The sequence below is a fragment of the Barbus barbus genome (assembly GCF_936440315.1).
Source record: "Barbus barbus genome assembly, chromosome: 5".
Classification (NCBI taxonomy): Eukaryota; Metazoa; Chordata; class Actinopteri; order Cypriniformes; family Cyprinidae; genus Barbus; species Barbus barbus.
Window position 1 is genome coordinate 39,989,891 of NC_136733.1, and position 19,083 is coordinate 40,008,973.

General features: G+C 37.6%; 1 protein-coding gene across 1 annotated transcript in view; it reads right to left on the reverse strand.

Annotated features, from left to right (window-relative positions):
• Positions 1 to 3,479: 3,479 nt before the first annotated feature.
• The window catches only part of srrm4 (serine/arginine repetitive matrix 4), a gene marked incomplete at both ends in the record, with an annotated part of 54,091 nt that continues 38,487 nt past the window's right edge, over positions 3,480 to 19,083 (reverse strand). Inside the window, 10 exons of the mRNA XM_079416725.1 lie at positions 3,480 to 3,741; positions 6,651 to 6,779; positions 6,870 to 6,974; positions 7,093 to 7,278; positions 8,152 to 8,480; positions 10,729 to 10,867; positions 14,076 to 14,150; positions 17,709 to 17,759; positions 18,182 to 18,208; positions 18,327 to 18,401. Of these exons, the coding sequence (XP_079272851.1) occupies positions 3,480 to 3,741; positions 6,651 to 6,779; positions 6,870 to 6,974; positions 7,093 to 7,278; positions 8,152 to 8,480; positions 10,729 to 10,867; positions 14,076 to 14,150; positions 17,709 to 17,759; positions 18,182 to 18,208; positions 18,327 to 18,401 (1,378 nt within the window). The remainder of the gene's footprint in view (positions 3,742 to 6,650; positions 6,780 to 6,869; positions 6,975 to 7,092; positions 7,279 to 8,151; positions 8,481 to 10,728; positions 10,868 to 14,075; positions 14,151 to 17,708; positions 17,760 to 18,181; positions 18,209 to 18,326; positions 18,402 to 19,083) is intronic.

Consider the following 19,083-nt stretch of genomic DNA (forward strand, 5'->3'; position numbering starts at 1 on the left):
CTTTGTCGGATGCCCGTGGTCTTTGAGCCCTCAGACGACACTGCATCCCTCATCGGCATGATTCTGTCATTAACATTACTAAATGGGCCCAGGAATACTTCCAGAAACCACTGGCGGTAAACACAATCCGCCGTGCCATCTGCAGATGCCAACTAAAGCTCTATATACAAAAAGGAAGCCATATGTGAACATGTTCCAGAAGCACCGTCGTGTCCTGTGGGCCAAGGCTCATTTAAAATGGACTGTTTCAAAGTGAAAAAGTGTTCTATGGTCAGATGAGTACAAATTTGACATTCTTGTTGGAAATCACAGACGCCGTGTCCTCTGGGCTAAAGAGGAGGGAGACTTTCCAGCGTGTTATCAGCGTTCAGTTCAAAAGCCAGCATCTCTGATGGTATGGGGGTGCATAAGTGCATACGGTATGGGCAGCTTGCATGTTTTGGAAGGCACTATGAATGCTGAAAGGTATCTAAAGGTTTTAGAGCAATATATGCTCCCCTCCAGACGACGTCTATTTCAGGGAATGCCTTGTGTATTTCAGCAGCTATTACAACAGCATGGCTTCATAGTAGAAGAGTCCGGGTGCTGAATTGGCCTGCCTGCAGTCCAGATCTTTCACCTGTAGAGAACATCTGGCACATAATTAAACTAAAAATATGTCAAAGGCGACCACAATCTCTTCAGCAGCTGGAAACCTATATCAGGCAAGAATGGGACCAAATTCCAACATCAAAACTCCAGAAACTCATAACCTCGATGCCCAGATGTCTTTAAACTGTTTTGAAAAGAAGAGGAGATGCTACACCATGGTAAACATGCCCCCGTTCCAACTATTTTGAGACCTGTAGCAGGCATCGAATTTGAAATGAGCTCATTTTGTGCATAAAATTGTCAAATTTCTCAGTTTAAACTTTTGTTGTTTTATCTATGTTCTGTTGTGAATAAAATATTGGCTCGTGATTTGATTTTATTCAAATTTAAAAAATGTCAACATTTGTTAATGTTACTGTTGCTATTTCTTATCAAGCAACTTCATCTCATTTTGCACATTATTACTGTTACTACTGCTATTATTATTATTTAGTTAGATAGTTTGCACTTGTCTTGGCATTCACTGTGGACAGCAAAGAAATAATTTCATTGAACAGAGAAACGTGTTTTTCCTCACTGTGCACATGACAATAAATGCTTGAAACTTAAATATCATAATTATTTTATCCAGTCTGGGTGACTCGTCTTACCCCACTGTCCCTTTTTCAGTAAAAAAAAATCATGTATACAAAGAAATAGCTTCAGTGTGAATAAAGAGAGTGCAATTTCAAAGAAGAAAAATACTGGGTGAATTAATTAGATGAATAATTTATTTAGAACTCTTTGAATATCATATTAAGACCACAGAGAACTAGTCATTAATTTACTTTAGCAAGGGAGACATTGATATTCTTGTGCACATAGACAACAGTGTATATACATTGTAGAATAGGGGAAACTGGGGAATGTTCTTGACATAATCTTCCTGACTGGCGTCCTGCATTGAAAATTTTGACTTTGCGCTAAAACACAGACTTGCTTTTCTTACATCTTCACCGCGCACTCTGAGCAAAAATAAATGAATTACTGATTTTACCGGTGTTTGCAATAATTTTTGCAATTACAGAAGCCAGATTCTGTGAAATAGGTTGGATTCATGGCAACATTTCAGCATGTTTGGTTTTTAGAGGTAATGCAAATTATGTCAATTAGAAAGCCAGCCTTGTAAATAGTCAGTTCCACTATACTCCATCTCAATAAATAAAGCCCATGCCTAATATTGCCACACTTAACGTTGGCATATTTACACAACGGATTTACATAATCATTTACTAAACTCATTTACGGTTTGAGACTAGAGAACAAGATGAATTCAGGAAGATAAAACATTTGTGATACACTTCGAGATTTTCATCTTTCGTCTACAGCTTTTATATCTGTACAAGTGTCAGAATTCACAACAGTCAAACAGCTAAATAATGTACAGTGCATAGAGATCACCATGCCTTCATTTAACAAGCACTCCAATAGACTTTATGACACAGAAACAAAAAAGCTGCCATCATCTGTCATGATGAAGGTGATGATTTTTAGACGCCGTTTCATCAAACGGTATGGCACACCAAATATATCTCTTTGATCCTCTTTGATAAAAAAAAAATCCTGGTCACTCTGACTGACTTCTTATTATAGCCATCTTCATTTCTGTAATAGTTTCTCTGCTGTTGCACTGACGTGCAACCAATAAATATGCTTTATAAAACATTCATATTTATAAACATCATCGTGTGTGATATAATTAGTGCAGGACTGGATGTTTAAACTGTGGGGTTTTGAGGAAAACGAACAGAAACAAGTCAGAAATAAATGATACAAGCAAAAAAAGTTTTTCTATGTGAATATCAAAGGTCTTACCTTATAAATAATTCATATATTCGAACCGTACAATCAGAAATGATCACAGATAAAAAATACAAAAAAACTGAGCAATAAATTAATAAATAATATGCAATTTAACATGGCTCAAGGGTTGTGCATTTTGAAAATTACATAAGAATAATCATAATAATTAATTATAGCAGTGCTTTGAATCTCAGAAACAACAGGACAGGGAAAATGCTCCTTTTCTTTGATCACTCAGACACAGCCTCGAATTCTACAGATAAAAATACCTTTCAGTCTCTTGAGGTCTGCAAGATCAATATGTACGTTAACATATTTGGTAGACACCTGGATACGCAAAATTGCATTTTGATTGTCCACCACCACCACCATCATCATCATCATCATCATCTCCATCACGGCCAATGACATTTGAATTGTTTTCCAGTTCAACAGAAGATAAATAAAGCTGGCATTTGGGCTGATGGGGTGTGCGTTTGCCAGTGGGGCCAATTTGGATGGCACATTTTTCAAAGCAAAGGTGTGGGCAACACAGAAGCAGCTGTTATGGAAGCAATAAATCTTTCTCCTCAAGCGCTTTTGACATCTCCTATAAAAAAAGAAAACACTAGAAAAATACAATAGATTCATACATGGACTTTTACGGTCAAGGATATGAGTGTCTGGTGAGTGACCCTGCACTTTCTTTTATCTACTACGTCTGTTTTGATAAACGACTAACAATATCCTCACACCTATGAGAAAAGGTATAGCAGAACTCACATATTGAATCTCCCGGTCCGGTCTTTCCTACAACAGCAGGCTTTGTGATTGATAGACACGTTTTCCTTTGAGCGGGATGGATGAAAGCACACAGTTTAGTACACAACAATATGGAAAGCTTCAGTCTTATCTGACACTGAACAGACGATCCTGTCACTGCCTGGTGTTCCACATCTAAGCACAGCATGTTCTCAGCGCTGCTCCATTTCACTTCCAGTTACAGTGAGATGTGGTCCTGGGATTGTGCTGTAGCTCAGCATTCTGGCATCTGGTTCTTCTGTAAATTAGCGACGGGCTCTGCTGTAGCTCACTACTGAGTCATAGCTTCTGCTCCGACTGCGACTGTGTCTGCTGTACATAGAGTTCCACGATGAGCTGCGACTGTAGCTCCTATATGACGCGTAAGTGTGACTGCGACTGCGACTCCGTGAACGGCTGCGAGTTCGACTGCGATTGAGAGAAAAGAGATGCCAGGACAGGAGGCTGGAGGATCGGCTGCTGACCGAGGGACTGGGACGGTAGTAGGGGATCGGCCTCTTTCTGGCACTGTGCAGGAAAGAGAATACAAACAATGACATGTTATTGTTAAGGGGGAAGTCGTGGCCTAATGGTTAGAGAGTCGGACTCGTAATCGAAAGGTTGCGAGTTCGAGCCCCCGGCCGGCAGGAATTGTAGGTGGGGGGAGGGAATGTCCAGCGCTCTCTCCACCCTCAATACCACGACTGAGGTGCCCTTGAGCAAGGCACCGAACCCCCAATTGCTCCCCGGGCGCTGCAGCATGGCTGCCCACTGCTCCGGGTGTGTGTTCACGGTGTGTGTGTGTGTGTGTGTGGATTTGTTCACTACTCACTGCTGTGTGTGTGCACTTGGATGGGTTAAACGCAGAGCACCAATTTCGAGTATGGGTCACCATACTTGACAATACGTCACGACTTTACTTTACTTTTAATACATCATTCTGAATGGGGAAAAAAACACAAAGTAGCTGAAGTTGTCCGCACACTGAGAAAATACAATCTAAAAAAGGTCTATCAAAAATATATTTTATTTTACATATGCAAAAGTGAAAAAGTGCCAAAAGTGCCAAAGTGTCAGACCAAAACTTTCATGAGCACTGAAGAAAGCATGGGCTGAAAGTCTGCTCTTTGGTCTGTTTTTAGGACACTTTGCACTTTTGTCTCTTTTTCTTTACTCCAGTCTTCAGTGTCACACGATTTAGAGATTTGTTTTGAAGACATTAATGCATATAATCAGCAAAGATGCATTAAATTGATTAAAAGTCACAGCAAATATGTTTTTTTTTTTATAAAAGATACAAAAGATTTCAAATAAACGATGTTCTATTGAACTTTCATTTTATCAAAAATAATCAAGGTCTCCACAAAAATATTAAAAAGCATGACTGTTTTTAATAATATTAAGAAATATTACTTTATCTCTCGATTTTACTATTGTAATTCAATTTTTCCTTTTTTTCCAGGACTGTGTTGTATACAGTTGTATATCTTTATACTTTGTCATGTTTTTTTATTCCTTTCCCATGCATGTTAGTGTTTCTTGGAAAATAAAAAATGTTTATCACAAAAAAGATAAATGTTTCTTGAGCAGCAAATCAGCATATTAGAATAATTTCTGAAGGATCATGTGACACTGGAGACTGGAGGAATGACTGATGAAATTCAGCTTTGCATCACAGGAATAAATTAAAACCAAAAACACTATATATATTAATTTCTTATATAAATTAATTTCTTCAAATTAATGTTTATACACACACATACATATATATATATATATATATATATACACACACATACACTCACTGGCAACTTTATTAGGTACACCTTGCTAGTACCGGGTTGGACCCCCTTTTGCCTTCAGAACTGCCTTAATTCTTCGTGGCATAGATTCAACAAGGTGTCGGAAACATTCCTCAGAGATTTTGGTGCATATTGACATGATAGCATCACGCAGTTGCTGCAGATTTGTCGGCTGCACATCCATGATGCGAATCTCCCGTTCCACCACATCCCAAAGATGCTCTATTGGATTGAGATCTGGTGACTGTGGAGGGCATTTGAGTAAAGTTAACTCATTGTCATGTTCAAGAAACCAGTTTGAGATGATTTGAGTTTTGTGACATGGTGCATTATCCTGCTGGAAGTAACCATCAGAAGATGGGTATACTGTAGTCATAAAGGGATGGACATGGTCAGTAGCAATACTCAGGGAGGCTATGGCGTTTAAACGATGCTCAATTGGTACTAAGGGGACTAAAGTGTGCCAAGAAAATATCCCCCACACCATTACACCACCACCACCAGCCTGAACCGTTGAGACAAGGCAGGATGGATCCATGCTTTCATGTTCATTACGCCAAATTCTGACCATGCCATCAGAATGTCGCAGCAGAAATCGAGACTAATCAGACCAGGCAACGCTTTTCCAATCTTCTATTGTCCAATTTTGGTGAGCCTGTGTGAATTGTAGCCTCCGTTTCCTGTTCTTAGCTGACAGGAGCGGCACCCGGTGTGGTCTGCTGCTGTAGCCCATCTGCTTCAGGGTTCGACGTGTTGTGTGTTCAGAGATGGTATTCTGCATACCTTGGTTGTAACGAGTGGTTATTTGAGTTACTGTTGCCTTTCTATCATCTCTAACCAGTCTGCCCATTCTCCTCTGACCTCTGACATCAACAAGGCATTTTCGTCCACACAACTGCCGGTCACTAGATATCTTCTCTTTTTCGGACCATTCTCTGTAAACCCTAGAGATGGTTGTGCGTGAAAATCCCAGTAGATCAGCAGTTTTTGAAATACTCAGACCAGCCCGTCTGGCACCAACAACCATTCCACATTCAAAGTAATTTAAATCCCTTTTCTTCCCCTTTCTGATGCTCGTTTGAACTTCAGCAAGTCGTCGTCACCACATCTAGATACCTAAATGCATTGAGCTACTGCCATGTGATTGGCTGATTAGCAATTTGTGTTACCAAGCAATTGAACAGGTGTACCTAATAAAGTGGCCGGTGAGTGTATATATATATATATATATATATATATATATATATATATATATATATATATATATATATATATATATATATATATATATATATATATATATAAACATTAATTTGAATAATTAACTTGTTTCCCTTGAGGATGCAAGCAGAAAGAATTTGAATACTGACATTCCTGCCACTTGCATTTTAATCTGTTAAATATTTTTGCTAATTTGATAACGCCTTCAGCTACCAATTAGAATTCTACTAATATATTCTTAGCTCAGTTTAAACATTTTACAGTGTTTAAATCCATTCTGCAGTTTTCCACAGATTTGCCCGCACAATCAGTAAACCCAGATCTCCAAAGGAAGATCGGCAGAGCAGTTAATCGTGATTCATACAGTAGGTTGTAAGCTTGTATTGTAACACTAGTAGTTCTGTAAGAACAGACCTTGTAATTCTACGGGCTTCCAGGTGACTGGGGGAATCTCTTCTTCTCTTCCTCATTGGAGAACAAGGTCTTCTCCTGCTGTGCTTTCTGCTCTTGCAGGAACTGCAGTGTCTTTTCCGCTCTCGAAATCTTTTCATCCACACACGAAAGATGTGAGCATGTATGTGTTAATCAAACAATTATTTTAGATAAACACTTCTTCTTTTAGCTGAAATTCACCTGTTTAGTGTGCACCGTGAGTGATTTAAACTGCGGTAACTGCTCGCACTAGACAGACTGTCTCTCCGGGAATCCAGCGAATAACTGGATGAACGGGAATATGATCTGTAAATGAGCCGAGGGAGATGATATTGTCAGATTCAAAAATACCAGTTTGCAACTAAATCCAAAGCTTCAAATCAGAGTTGTGGTTTCTATAATGAACAGCAGCTGCGTGACCCACCTCCTCCCTGAGGACAGGGATCGGCTTCTGGAATAGCGCCCTGAGTATCTGCTTTGGGATGATATGCTTCTGCTGCGGGATCTCGCTCGATCCTGATATCTATAATACGATGGACTCTGATTCCTATCAGTGACGACACCTGGGGGCTGTGTCTTCTCCAAATCAGAGCACCTACCCGCTTCTTCACTGCAATTAGAAGAGGGAAGTTATTTATTTACTTTATTTACATTTACATTTAGTCATTTAGCAAATGAAGACAATAGACGCAATCAAAACCACATGAAAGTGCTATGACAAGTCTCGGTTAGCCTAACGCAGTACACGTAGCAAGGATTTTCTTTTTTTAAGAAAAAGAGTAGATAGAATAGAAAAAAGAAAGCTAATGTTAGTTTTTCAAGAAAAGCTAGCAGTTAGAGAATAAATATGCAATTGATAGAGGGTCAAGTGTGTGTGTGTGTGTGTTTTGTTTGATTGTTTTTTAATAAAAAGAAGACAGATAGATAAAATAGAATTAGAATAGAGAGTGTTGGAGTTAGAGGGTCAAATAAAGATGGAAGAGATGAGTTTTTAGCCATTTCTTGAAGATGGCTAAGGACTGCTGGGATTGAGTTGGGCAGGTCATTCCACCAGGAGGGAACAGTTAATGTAAAAGTCCGTGAAAGTGATTTTGTGCCTCTTTGGGATGGCACAATAATGCGTTGTTCACTTGCAGAATGCAAGCTTCTAGGGGCACATAGGTCTGAAGAACTGAATTTAGGTAAAGGGGTGCAGAGCCAGTGGTGGTTTTGTAGGCAAACATTAATGCCTTGAATTTATTGCGAGCGGCTATTGGTAGCCAGTGCAGATTGATGAACAGAGTCAAGTCAAGTCAAGTCCTACATCCAAAATTCTACACTTACGCTGGAAAGATATTGTTAATGTTTATGTCATGGTTTAATAGTGTTTTAGACAGTGATACATTTAATGTATAGCATATATTCTGTTTACTTACTGTAACTGTAATAGAATGAATTCAGACAGATGCAAAGTTAATGTAAAATGCATTCAGTACAGACTCACCCTTTGAACTTGTTGAAGACAGAGCTGTGAAGGGTGTTTTCTTTGAGCATTGGTTTACTCAGAGAGTCATAGCTGGTTAGAGAGTTGCCTGAATCTGAGGCAGTGTCCCTGTCGGCTAGCCTAAGCTTCTCAGGAGATGTCTGATCCTGACATGAGAACTTTCCGTTTCCGGACACCTTTGACTTTGTGATGCCCGTTTTACTTGACGGTGGAGAGGCCGTGTCATTTCCCGAATCGTAATCGGCATGTCCTTTGCCCTTATTGGATATCGAGTCCTGGACGATCACCATTTTGTTTAAACCCTCAACCCCAGGACGTGATGGCGAGACCTGCGAGCAGACAAAGCAAAGTTGTTGTTTTTCTAAAGAAAATCAAGGCCGCATCAATAATCTGCAATCTGCATGATGCAGTTTCAGCACTCTTTAAAAGGCACACATGTCCCTACAGAGCACAGAGAGGAAATTAATCAAGTTTTTTTTTTTTTTGGGACAGAAACTAAAAGATTAAAAATGCCATGCAGATCTGTCACATGCGAGAAATTTGAAAAGGAGAAGAACAAAGCAAGAACTCTTACAAAAGAAACTAATGAAATAGAGACTGAAGAGAGAAAATAAACAATGAACCAATGCTAATGAACGAGACAGATCAAAAAAGAGAAAAGAAAAGAACCTACATGAATAAACTTCCAGCTACTTTTATGTTAGAAGAAAGAGAGAGAAAAAGGAAACAGAAATCCCCAATTTGAAAGTACTTTTCCTTTAAAGAACATTGAACAGACATCACAGAATGGGCTTAAGTAAAAAATTATATAATTATATGAAAAGGGTTGCAGACAAAAGAAATATCTCCATCACTCTAACTAGGTAAAATCCTTGAGAGAAACAAAAAGAACATGTTTCTGCTTTAGTACCCTGTCGGAAGAGATTTTACAGTCCACCAGCGGCCTACAGTAAGTCCCTAAATCTGCGGATAGCATCGACTTACCAATCAAGACTTCCTCCTTAAGTAGGTAAGGTGTAAGAAAAAGGGAAGAGCGGGTGACATAAGTGCATCATTAGAGTGGTAAAGTGCAAGAAAAAGACAACAACCCTCTCTTCTTTAAATCCAACTCCGCTCTGCCACAAACCGGCATGAGCCTTTTTCTTTACCTTTGTTGTGCACCTGTAGGTCTTAAATGAGTTCTCATTTTCTGTTGTGGGACTGATGGAACAAATTCAAACAGACTCTGCATCCTTCGTGGAAAATGGAAAGAAGCTGCTCAACTTCAATAAAGTTCTAGTTTGCTACAGTGGCACAAAAAGCAATCAAACTCTGGTTTGTGGTAGAATTTGCACAACTCTGACAGAGCCCGGTGGTTATTTGTAATGATCTAGCTGTGAAGTGAGACTGAAACAATTATGTGCAGGTTATGTAAAGATCATCAGCTTTTTGTAGCTTCAGTAGCTTACAAGCTTCAGTATATAAAACAAACCGCACCAGAGCAAAGCATGTTTTACTGAAACAGAAAAAGGCCACTGCTAACCAACCGTGCAATAAAATGTATCTAAAAAATACAAAAAACAATTTTTCTTGAAAAGAGAGACTTTTCAAAGACATTTATGTCAACATCTATAGTTTAAGCACTTTCAAAATACAAATAAAAAAAAAAACAATGGAAGAAATATTTTCTTCACATTCTGGACCATCTTTAAATATGATGGCACAAGACTGTTAGCAGTGATTAAAAGATTAGAGAATGCAATTAGTGTAACTATAATGATTATGTCAGGAAAAGTGATTTATCTTCTGCGCATACAAACGATCACCAAAGATACAAAAGTTTATTTAAAAGCTTACTGAATGTAATGTTAGAAAATCCATGAAGCAGTATATAGGTTTATGTTAATTATGACATCATATGACTACTCCCCTGCACCATGTTCTTTAGCGATGGTGAACTTTTATTTATTGAATGATGTTTGATATTTCTGCTTGGAGGGATGCAGTTAGAGTGTGGCAGTAGGTTGCATGTCGCTTTTAACAAGTGTAATTACTGAGAGCGGAAATCACTCGAAAAGCACTCTCGTTAAAAAGTTAATTAAGTTAAGTTTAAATTGTGTGTCAAGCATGTGTTCAATATGCAAATCTCATATTGGTTAAAAATTCCAACCACAACAATAACCTCACTCAAAGGCATTGCTACAATGATGATTATTGTTCCTATTAAAAAGCAAATGGCAATGCAATATTAGCCAATTTTCTAAACAAAACGGACTGTAGAAAAACTTCATCTGTGAGAATTAAAACTGTTATACCTTTATGCTTAACTATGGCTAGCTTCAATCCAAATGCTACCCACTGTTATTGTAAAAGAACTAAACAACTTGCTAAAAGTCACATAAATCACAATAAATATTTTTCCATGGGGGAAAAATGTGCACTTGCTGACTTTAAAATCCATTAGTTATGTGTAAAACAACATAGCTTTTGTCGTCTTGACACCTATTAAGCAAAAATAATCAATGGTTTCACGAGGGCCTTAAACTGAGCAAGAGTTTGGCGCTGTAAGCGCATCAGGTAGCCATCAGTAACACTTACGGTGCGTTCAGAAAAGTGGCAGCAGCACTTAGAGGAGATTTTACTGGTCAGCTTGATTGCCGACCTGCATGCGTTGCCTCCATGGACAGCTGATGAATGGCCACCGTCTTGCAAACCAGATTTTTCACAATCTTCATATCTACAAAGCAATTGAAATCATTGTTAAACGGCCCCTTCACCTCAAGGAGGAATTAAAATATTCATATTCACATTAAATATACATAATACTGTAAGTAGAAACCTTTCAGCTTATCAAGATAATGCTCACAGCACCTTTACAACAGTAACAATAAAATCATAATGTGGGACAGAGAAGGTATAACAGTCATTCGTCAGTTATCCCTTTCTACAGAGTCTGGGCAGTGAGGTGGAAAGGTGAATCCTCCACAGGTTAACATATGGAAAATGTCACTGCAGGCAGAAGCATCAAAGGAAGTGGCAAAAAGTGTAAAAAAAGGAAGCACTTTGTCTAAGGAATCCATTATGCAAAAGCTTCTGAATCGACCAATATTATATTCCTGCTGAAATACCAGTTGAAGAGAGATCCAGCTAATGTCCATTTATTTAAACAATTGGAGACATGCAGACTTCTATTTCATTGTCTTCCATGATCGGCTAGTTCCTCTGATCTGCACAGGCTTAAGGTGGAATAGAACGGTTTCCTATGAAAGGACATGCCAATTATACCAGCTCAGGACATAGATTATCTGTAATAGGTCTTTGTGAAGTGAATGAGGATTCACCGGAATGGGAACTGATGGCCATTGTTCCTGTTGTGTGGCATGAGTGGGCTCTCTGTGCCTTTTCAGCTCCTGAAACCATGTAAAGCTTCACTGTGCTCGCTTTCTATAATGATTTCGTCCTTTGAATATCCCTAAGAAATTCCAAATAATGGAGAGATCAGACAGGGATTTAAAAGCAATCACCTCCAGCTTAAGCTTATTTCAATTTGAAACCTGAGCGCGTTTTTCTCCGGTCTTGAAAATGGCAGAAATGAGAATGAGAGCGGCTTTTGTATGAAGGACCGATGAAGTAATGTGACACCTGGGAGAGCATTTGAGGCCAATTTAATGCATTAAAAACTGTGTCTGTGATTACTCTAATTCAAAATGTTTTTTTTTTTAAATATGCCTTTGACCCAGTACAAAATGGTCTTATTTTACATCTCATAAACTACACTCATTTGTGCAATAAGGAAGCGTGTACTCCAAAGTCCTAACTTGTTAGAGCATTTTTCATAATCTCTGTACATGGGCAATCAGCAGGATTGACATTTATATGCTTTACAGGCATTCTTCACTGACGCCTACTATCAAAGGAAACAGATTTAAACCTGAAACTTTATTTCAACACTATTCCCTACAGTGCTCCATCTCTACAGTACCTCAACCCCATCACCCCACAACCCACTCCAAAGAGGCGCAACTGTCCATGGGGGCGAGATTTCAAATTTCATTCCCTTTCCCGTTTCCATTGATCTACACGCCAAATGTTGGACATCAGCTGTGAGAGGCAGATAAAAGAGTTTCCACTGTGTCACCTCTACCTTTATCAGTCATCGCCACAGTGCCACCGGACACTCACTGATAAGATAAAAACCTGACTGGCCAGCATGAAGCCATAAATATCTCTGGCCGCTCAACCCCCCCCCCCCCCCCCCCCCCCCCCCCAAAAAAAATAATTATTTTTTAAAAATGTTTGGAACGGTCATTTAAAATGTTCCGAATACGAACGTTCTAATCCGTATGAATGTGGGAATGTGCAGGTGAATGAGTGTGCTCACAAACTTCTATTCTATTCTATTCTTACTTGAATTTGACTTAGATCATTAAATGTGATGTTATAATGTCATTGATAGACTGGACAACATAGCAGCTGTCTTCGGTTTTAGACTCTCTATTCTAATCTAATCTACTCTATTCTATTCTATTCTATTCTTACTTGAATTTGTTTTAGATCATTAAATGTGATGTTATAATGCCACTGATAGACAGGACAACATAGCAGCTGTCTTCGGTTTTAGACTCTCTATTCTATTCTATTCTATTCTATTCTATTCTTACTTGAATTTGTTTTAGATCATTAAATGTGATGTTACAATCCCACTGATAGACTGGACAGCATAGCAGCTGCCTTCGGTTTTAGACTCTCTATTCTATTCTATTCTTACTTGAATTTGTTTTAGATCATTAAATGTGATGTTATAATGCCACTGATAGACTGGACAGCATAGCAGCTGTCTTCGGGTTTAGACTCTCTATTCTATTCTATTCTATTCTATTCTATTCTATTCTATTCTTATTTAAATTTGTTTTAGATCATTAAATGTGATGTTATAATGCCACTGATAGACTGGACAACATAGCAGCTGCCTTCGGTTTTAGACTCTCTATTCTATTCTATTCTATTCTATTCTATTCTATTCTATTCTATTCTATTCTATTCTATTCTTATTTAAATTTGTTTTAGATCATTAAATGTGATGTTATAATGCCACTGTTAGACTGGACAACATAGCAGCTGCCTTCGGTTTTAGACTCTCTATTCTATTCTATTCTATCTATTCTATTCTATTCTTATTTAAATTTGTTTTAGATCATTAAATGTGATGTTATAATGCCACTGATAGACTGGACAACATAGCAGCTGCCTTCGGTTTTAGACTCTATTCTATTCTATTCTTACTTGAATTTGTTTTAGATCATTAAATGTGATTATAATGCCACTGATAGACTGGACAGCATAGCAGCTGTCTTCGGTTTTAGACTCTCTATTCTATTCTATTCTATTCTATTCTATTCTATTCTTATTTAAATTTGTTTTAGATCATTAAATGTGATGTTATAATGCCACTGATAGACTGGACAACATAGCAGCTGCCTTCGGTTTTAGACTCTATTCTATTCTATTCTATTCTTATTTAAATTTGTTTTAGATCATTAAATGTGATTATAATGCCACTGATAGAATGGACAGCATAGCAGCTGTCTTCGGCTGACTCCCTATTCTATTCTATTCTATTCTATTCTATTCTATTCTATTCTATTCTATTCTATTCTTATTTAAATTTGTTTTATATCATTAAATGTGATTATAATGCCACTGATAGACTGGACAGCATAGCAGCTGTCTTCGGTTTTAGATTTTCTATTCTATTCTATTCTATTCTATTCTATTCTATTCTATTCTATTCTTATTTAAATTTGTTTTAGATCATTAAATGTGATGTTATAATGCCACTGACAGACTGGACAACATAGCAGCTGCCTTCGGTTTTAGACTCAGCCATGGATTTTATTTAAATTTGGCTTCCTCCCAATTATTCAGTCGTAAGGTCACCACTGTACCTGTTTTCCATGCAGGAAGAACTCCTAATTTCTGCTTTCCGGCGCCGGTGTCTGCGATGAGAGTGGCTCCTTGCCCTGAAGGGTAACCAACAGAGACATACATATCCCACCCACATATTCTGCTATTTTGTGCTGGGACAGCAAAATCGAGACTTGAATTTACATCACATTCCCATTACACCTCTTATCTTATCAAGACAGTGATAGAGAGAGAAAGAGAGAGCAAGCAGTGAGTGAAAGAGTAATTACAATGCCATAAGACAAGAAAAAACATGACACAACACCATAGCAAGAGTAAGAGCTTTTTGTGTGAATGTCTCTGAAGTGTTATAATTTAATGTGGCACATGTAAAACAGTGTTAATTGAGTCTGAAATGGAGACAGTTTAGTAGCACGTTCAGTATTTGAGTGCAGAATTACATGAGATTGCTGAGTGATTTCAATTAAAGTTTAAAACTTAATTCAGCTGCCCGACAACAATACATTATGAAAGAGCAGACTATGTTTAATAGATTGATGTAAAATTAATACACATTAAACAGCAGCTTTTACAGCTAGTAGATTCCATTAAGAGATAAACATTAAGGTGTTTTTTTTAGTACTGTTTTTTTTAAGTCTATATTTACACAGGCTGTATGAATTAATGCTATTACTGATTCTATGTTTTGAGGACAGTGATAAGGATCTTAATATGCAGTTTTCACAACTTTCGAGACACTTTTTGAGACATCTCTTTTTTTTCCGTTAAAGTCAACTTGAAACAGCTACCACAACTATATCCCCAGGGCTCGCGAAATCGCTAGCCTGATGTCCAGGGCTATTGTTTCTACCAGTCGGGCTACCAAAATGTATCACCACCCTGTATCTTAAATACAGGGTTCCCACAGGTCCTTAAAAAGTCTTAAATTTAGTGGAATTAAATTTAAGGCCATAAAAGTCTTTATTAAGAAAAGAAATTTCTTAATTATAATTTCAAGAAGTCTTACATTTGGGGACTGCAAGATAAGAATTACAATACAGCTTAATGTCATGATTAAACTTCAAAAGGCTTTGATTTCATTGAGTATAATGTGGTCTAAAAGTCAAAATATGGCGCGGGTGTTTTTATATGAATGTATCTCTGAAGGGAACCGACTGTCTTCAGAAGAATTTCGATGGAATTTATTTCTGGCATTTATTTCTGGCATTTATTCCATCTTTCCTATAATGCCTGATAAAGCAGCATTTATGAGCAAAGGACTGCTTTGTGTGCAGCCATTACCGGGAAACCACTATATTTCTGTCGTTCCAAAAGTGCCACCTGCTGGCAGAGAATGAATGTGCATCACTGATCATTATACAGATCAGTGATTTGCATTTTCAGTAAGCCCGTCTGCCATTTATGTTCAGACCAATACGAATATCGACCCATATTTTTAAAGCACCAAACAAAATTGTAAATGTGAAAGAAGCTAATGTGCCTTCTAAAAATCTAAACAATTAAGACACTAAGATATATGTTTTAAATTAATATGATAATGTATATGTCATGAATCTGGTCTATGAACTTCCATTAACTCACCACCAGAGGTCACTTGCTCACCACATGGACTCTTGCACCACACTAACTGTTGCACGCCACCTCAGACTACAATTCCCATCATCCATTGCACTGACGACACACAGCTGATTGCACTGATCACACACCCTACATAAACCATGGACTTCCTCTTCCTCTCTGCCGAGTATTGTATTATATTTATCACTCCCCTAGTGTTAGCTGCCTTACCGAGCCATTCTGTGTTTTTCTGTTTAGTTCCAGTATTGTTCTGCATTTATAAATTTCCTAGTTTTAGCTGCGATACGGAACCCACTTTGTTGTCATAGTCTTGTCTTGTGTGTTTTTCTAGTGTTTTGATTCTTGCCCGCGTTTCCTGGATTTACCCCTTTGCCTTGCCGTTTGGACTCTGTTTGCACCTCTCTTGGACTACTGCTCGTACACCTGGGTTATCTCTCTGCCTTGCCCTGTTGGATATTGTTCGCCGATCGTTGACTCTGACTAGCCCTAGAATTGCTCTGTGTCTTGCCCGTACCATACCTGTTTGCCGTTGTTTGATCCTGCCTGTTTATTGACTATGTTTATTAATAAAAGCTTGCACTTGGATCCGTATGTCTCACGTCTTGTTCGCCCCGTTACAGTATATGCTTGACTCATCCCATTTTCTTAATGGTTTAAAGGCTGAAATGAGATGTTTATCAAGATTTATTTATTTATTTATTTTTTGGTGAAAACTTGTATCTGAACTGTAAATCGTGTAATATTTGGTTTAATATGCTACCATAGACATTGCCCAACCCTACTCATACGGTGTTCATTTTATTTGTGCAGGTCTTAAAAAGGGTAATAAAAAAAAACCTTATATTGATTTCTTAATTTTTAATTTGCATATACGCTGTAAATAGTAAAAAAAATCCTTCCTTGATATTTGTGAAAATATTTTTGATTGACATTTCGACACTACCTAATTTTCTATATAAAAAAGTATTATTATTATTATTATTATTTTGGCTAGTTAAATTAATTTTTGGCTACCAAAATCTGAAGAGTGCCTGGCCAAAGGGTTACCAGAGATTTCAAAATTGTGTGAGCCCTGATTTCTTAGTGTATAAGAGTACTTTATGAGAAATACATAATTAATTAATTGACATTCATTTTTCCTAATTTCTGTGGTGGAATATGAATATTTACAAGATTAAATAAAACACTTTTGTAGAATAACATACAGTATCATTCAAAGTTTGGGGGCAGTAAGATTTTTTCTAAAGGCTTTCCACAAATATGCATTAAATTCATAAAAAGTGACTGTAGTTCCATTTCTGCTCTTTTGACATAGAATCAAGATTTCCAAAAAAATATTAAGCAAAACTGATAAAAAAAACTAATGTTTCTTAAGCAACTTATCAATATCATTTAACACTTCAGAAATAACAATATCAGATTTTTGCAAATAAGATTCTCATGTCCTGACTATTTCCTAAATCGTCCTCAGCATCAGTATATCATAAAATGTCGAATAAATCAATAAAATACAGGAATTAATTAAAGCCTATGTAAACAGTTTCAGTACAAGTGCAATTCAGTTGCAAAGGACACATAATTTAGAGTACTGGGTCGTGAAGCAATACCACTTGAGATCCACTGATTTAACACACTCACAAAACCTGAGCGTTTCGAGGATCAGAAGCCCAGCGAGACACTTCTTCTCTGGCTGTGTGTGCAGCAGACTAGCGCCGTGAAATTGGTTCATGTTTCTGTCTCTCTGGCTGCTTTCAGACTTTGCACTCAGACTGCACCAGCCTCCTTCAGTTTGAGAGACCACACGACAAAAGCAGCCAGTAACAGCACTCTCTGAGAGGAGCTGAGGTGCACTACAGTGCGGCTGTCAATACACCGTAATCTAATCTAGAGCATGTGACTCTCGTGCATAAGAGGTCACGCAGGTGCCTTATACTGTGGAATGCATTAAGCTTTTGACACTAAATGATAAACCACAGAGGAACTTGAATATAACTCAATAAAATGTCAGTGCTTGAATTCTTTCAACTGAAGTGTGAGCTAATGGATTTTAAATTATTAATTGTTAATTCACCAACCTCTTTTTATGCTTTTTGTCCTCCTTTCTTTTACATCTGGGACTCGAGCCACTGTAAAATAGGAGGAAAACTATTGATTAGGTTTAAATTAAAGGTCCCGCAGGAAAGAAAATAAACAGGTGAGATATCTTCGCTGTTTCTGCTAGAAAACAATAGAATTAAATGGATCCTGTGTGTACAGATCCCCATATTCTTACAGTATGTCAATAATTGTGCCTTTTTAATCTCTTAAAGAATTGTAGGAGAAACATCTGAGACAAAGTGGATACTCAAATGATACATAACTTCAGTCTCCTGAGCTATGAAAGAGGAACTCTGAGCAATAAAATCTTCCTCTGGGGAGCCATAAACTACTTAAGAATACTTCACAATAATCATCAGGCATTATCTGTACTTTGTGAAAAGCACTGTGCCCTTTATTCTAGGAAAGAGCACTAATAACAAGCGAAATATTAAACAAATATAAAATTCACCTGTGCCGTCCCTTCCTTGACGCAGACCTGGAGGCAGAGAGGAGCTGACTTTAAAGGCAGTCATGACAAAAAACACACACCACACCAGCAAAGTGTACGAAAAGCAAACCTCCAAATGCGATCTGATGTGAAAATCAATCACTACCTATGTCGCTTCCTTTTCTTTGAGCTCTTCTTTTTCTTCTTCTTCCTCACAGGTGATGGACTGCAGGAGGGAGATCTGGAAGATCAAATATGGTCACATGTAGCGTAAACACGTAAAACATTTTTGCCTATATGAATATGTTGGAATGTGTTCCAAAGGCTTTTAAATAATTGAATATACTTAACCCTTGTGCATCAATAAAAAAAAAGAAACACATAGGTCCATAGTGGACAAAAATGTCCATGTCAAAAAACGGACATAAAAATTTGAAGCTTGGGAGCACAGAGTTACGTTTAGTCTCATTTTAAAGAAGACTCATGGCAGATTATTGTTGAAGTAAAAAAAAAAAGTTTAAAAGGTGAAACCAAAAAAAGATGTTATATTATTAATATTTTATATAAAATACATATTTTATGAAACATGTTGAACTCTAAACCTGCTAGAAAATCAAAGCCATAAATCTAAACAAGTTCCAAAAATTAGCTTTCAGTAAAATTTAGTTTGGGCGCAGTACCAAATTTTCTCCATTAGATGCCAGCAAAACTCCGCTGGTGCACACAGTGGTTGGATTTGTGATTTACAGTAGAGTTTTTCCTCTCAAAAATTACAACACACACGCAATGTTTTTTTTTTATGACACACATACAAACCACACTCTGACATTCATACCAGCACACCTACACAATTATAGCTGCATTATTTATCCAGTTGGCTCTATAATATGCAGAAGCAGAAAACAGGAACAAAGCGAGTATTT